Source organism: Belonocnema kinseyi, chromosome 6 (assembly GCF_010883055.1).
Source record: "Belonocnema kinseyi isolate 2016_QV_RU_SX_M_011 chromosome 6, B_treatae_v1, whole genome shotgun sequence".
In the NCBI taxonomy this organism is placed as follows: domain Eukaryota; kingdom Metazoa; phylum Arthropoda; class Insecta; order Hymenoptera; family Cynipidae; genus Belonocnema; species Belonocnema kinseyi.
The window spans coordinates 7,117,438-7,121,671 of record NC_046662.1 but is presented as its reverse complement, the minus strand read 5'-3'; the positions used below and the strand labels follow the sequence as shown (position 1 = coordinate 7,121,671).

The 4,234-nt window shown below is 26.0% G+C and overlaps 1 protein-coding gene across 3 annotated transcripts in view; it reads left to right on the top strand.

Moving 5' to 3' along the window:
• Positions 1 to 4,234, top strand: part of LOC117174352 (N-acetyl-D-glucosamine kinase) — a 28,783-nt gene that overhangs the window by 14,579 nt on the left and 9,970 nt on the right. For all 3 annotated transcript variants that reach the window (XM_033363400.1, XM_033363401.1, XM_033363398.1), the window contains 2 exons: positions 533 to 631; positions 3,294 to 3,546. In XM_033363400.1, coding sequence (XP_033219291.1) covers positions 533 to 631; positions 3,294 to 3,546 — 352 coding nt within the window. The remainder of the gene's footprint in view (positions 1 to 532; positions 632 to 3,293; positions 3,547 to 4,234) is intronic.

Genomic DNA, 4,234 nt, shown 5'->3' with positions numbered 1-4,234 from the left:
TAATCAAATTTGAAGCAAATTTTCACTTTTCGCGATTTTCTGCCTTTTCATCGCCGTATGGTGGGTTGAAATTTTTGTAAAAGAAAAATCAAAACATGGTTTACGATGTATTTTTTCCCGTAGAATTCGATTCTGAAGTCAAAAAAATAACATTTTTCTTTATTTTTTTTTTTATTTAAAAAAAACCATGAAAAAACCGTAAAAAATGAGGTTTTTCGATCAAAACCCCATAAAAAAGTAGCTGGACCCTACGTTTTTATTGCAAATTCTGATTCAGCGTCTAAAAATACATAAGAATATGTAGGTCTGGTCAATTGCACAGACACTTTTGTTTTTTTTTTGTGGGCCTGTGTAATTCATAATTTGACTTTAAAAATTCAACTGTTTGGTCTTATAAGTCTTCATCAGATTTAAATTAATGATTGCTTAAAAGGTCGTAGAATAGAAGACGATTTAATGAGAATTGTCTCTTTGATTCCGGAATATTTAAACTGCACTCGTTTAACAATTTCCTTTTCAATTTTCCTATTAGGCACTGGGGATGCAAGAAACTGCTGCAAGGATCAGTGGCATGATTTCGAAAGCGAAAGAGGAACTCAAATTGCCAACATCAGAACCTCTGGATTGTGTGGTAATTTTCTGTAATAAATAAAAAAAAGATATATAGAAGCTTTACTTAAAAATGTTAGGGTGTCACCTGGAAAACCTGGAATTGTATGGAAATTTGGATATGCCTTGAAATTAATTAATTTAACTGAAAATTTAACTATTCAATTTTTTAAAACTTAAAATTCTTAGTTGAAAACTCAAGTGTTTGGTTGAAAATTCGTATTTTTTAGGAGAAAATTAATCGTTTTGCTTAAAAATTCAACAGTTTGGTTGACCTTGTTTCTCTCTCTTGTTAAATTTTTTTGGTTAAAGATTCATCAGTTTCATTGAAAATTCAACTACTTGGTTGACAATTAAACTATTTTTTGTGAAAACTCGTTTTCTTTGTTGGTTGAAATGTAATTTTTTTACTGAAAATTTGACTACTCCAGTTTAAATTTGAACTATTTTGTTGAACTATTCCTGATGAATATTTCGTAATTTTAATTGAAAATTCATCACTTTTGTTGAACATTAACTTTTTCAACTGAAGATTTAACATACCCATTTTTGTTTGAAAAATGATGCTTTTTATTTGAAAATTGATTTTTTGGTGTTGAAAATTCAACTATTTGGATTAAAATTAATGTATTTTGTTAAAAATTAGTCTTTTTGGTTGAAACATTATTCTTATCGAACTGAAAATTTAACTATTCAATTTTTGGCTCGAGATCATCATCTTTACATGAAAATACATGTATTTTGGCGAAAATTCGTCTTTTTGGTTGAAAACTAATGTTTTTGGTTCAAACTTTAACTATTCCAATAAAAGATTTATAATTTTCATTGAAAATTTAACTATTTTTTTTTAAATCTTATTTTTTTGTTTAAAATTAACTGTTTTTACCTGAAAATTCAACCTTTTATTTCTTAGTTGAAAATGTATCTTTTAAAGATAAAAGTTCAAACATTTGATTGAAAATTGATTTTTTTTTTTTGGAAAATTCAACTTTTTGAATAAAACCCACATGTTTTGTTGAAAATTCGTTTTTTGGTAGAAAATTAATTTTCTGAATTGAAAAATGCATTTTTTAAACTAAGAATGTAATTAATCCAGTTGAATATTCTATAATTTTAGTTAAAAACTCGTCTCTCTGGATAAAAATCATTATTTTTTTCAACTAAAAATTAAAATTTTCCATTTTTGGTTGCAATTTTATGTTTTTCATTCAAAAATTCATCTTTTTTAGTTAAACGTTCAAATATTTAATTGAATTTTTTTTTAATGCAACTGTTTGGATAAAAATCAATGTATTTTGTCGAAAATTCGTCTTTATTAATTAAAAATTCATCTCTTTCGCTAAAAATTGTTTCTTCAACTGAAAGTTCAACTATTTCATTTTTTGTTGAAGATTTATCTTTTTTAATTGAAATCTCATGTATTTTGATGGGAATTCGACATTTTCGGACGCAAATTAATCTTCCTTGTTAGAAAATTCATCTTTTCATTTTAAAATTCACTTATTCCAGTAGAATATTTATAATTTTTGTTAAAAATTTAACTATTTTGTTTAAAATTCGTAATTTTTGGTTAAAAGGGTATGTTTTTTCCTTTAAAAATTGATTTTTTGTTGTTGAAATTTCAACCATTTAGATGAAAATTCATGAATTTGTTTGAAAATATTTCTGTTTAGTAGAAAATTAATTTTGTAAACTGAAAATTTAATTAATACAGTTGAATATTCTATCAATTAAATTAGTAATTCATTTTTTTTCGTTAAAAATTTATTTTTGCATTTGTTTATTGAAGATTATCATTGTTACTTGAAAATGCATGTGAATTCTTTTTGTAGTTTAAAATTTACTTATTCCAGTAGAAGATTTATAATTTTACTTAAGATCTCTAGCTTTGCTGGAAAATTAAACTATCTGATTGAAAATTAATTTTTTCTAAATAATTATTTTCTCTGAAAATTTAGATATTCCATTTATGGTTAAAAATTGATCTTTTTTAGTTGAGAATTCAAATGTTTGATTGAAAATTAATTTTTTTGTTTGTTAAAATGTATATGGATTATTTATTTTTGGAGTATTTTTTTGAAAGTTCGTCTTTTTGATAGAGGATTAATTTTCTGGGTTGAAACTTCATTGTTTTAATTTAAAATTTACTTAATCCAGTTGAATATTCCATCACAGATGAATGATCCATCATTTTATTTAAAAATTCGTCTCTTTCGTTGAAAATTATTTTTTTAACGTAAAATTTAATTATTCAATTTGTGGTAGAAGACTTATCTTTTTAAATTAAAATTTCATCTATATTTCTGAAACCCGTCTTTTTTTAATGCAAATTAATCTACTTGGTTGAAAATTCATCTTTTAGTTTTAAAATTCACTTATTCCATTTATTCATTTCTATTTAAAATGTAACTAATACAGACGAATGTTCCATCATTTTAGTTAAAAATTCATCTCTTTAGTTGAAAATTATTTTTTTTACAGAAAATTTAACTATTCAATTTTTGGATGAAGATTCATATTTTTTACTTGGAAGATCATATATTTTGGTGAAAGGCGTCTTTTTTATTCGAAAATTAATCTCATTTGTTAACAATTAATCTTTTTCAGTTAAAAATGCACGTATTTCAGTAGAAGATTCATGATTTGCGATGAATATTTATCAATAATTTAATTTAATTTTTTAGGGGTTGACCCTAAGTGGTTGCGAGGAAGAAGTGACAAATAAAAGTTTGACTGATACCTTGCTGAAAGAACATCCGAATACATCAAGGGATTATTTTGTCGGTTCTGATACTCTGGGCAGTATCAAAACCGGCTTATCAGATGGCGGTGTCGTGCTGATTGCCGGAACCGGAAGCAATGCACTTTTGATTAACCCTGACTCCTCGGCACACGGTTGTGGAGGTTGGGGGCATATGTTGGGCGATGAAGGAGGAGGTGACTATTTTTCAACCATATTATTGAAGGTCTTAACAATTAACATTTTCGTTAATAACTCACAATTACCAATTACCAATTACCAATTGAATCCTCATTTTAGGTTCCCTTTTTTCAGCCTTCGATTCCTAAAAACATCCCAACTTTACACAATTCCTGAAAATGTATCAAACATTACTCTTTGTGGGACCATTTAAAGACTACCTCATTGAACTATTTTGTTGGTACTTAGTTTCATTAACTAAAAATAAAAAAAAATAATTCGATTAAAATCAAATTGAAAATCCTATTTAACGTCCAATAATCAAGTTAATTTATAGAATTCCTAAAAATAAAAGCAAGGATACAACGACCAAATTTGGACAACCACCATAAAATGCTCCTATTTTAATTTGAAAAAAGATTACCTTTAAAAAAATTTTTCCTTTATAAAAAAATCTTTAGATAAAAAATAAAAAAGAGACAATAAAATGAGATATAATATAACATATTTATTTATTTATAAAGGAAAAATAGGGGTGGATTTAAAAGTTTTTAAATTAAAAAATGTTGTATTCAAATGCTCAATAATTTACGCGTATCAAGTTAAAGGTACGAGGGTAGTTCAATAAGTCCTTAGAATGACCAACAGATGGCGCGCGAATCGCTCCAAATCATCTGTTTTCAGTCAGCACCACTCCCGACTAGA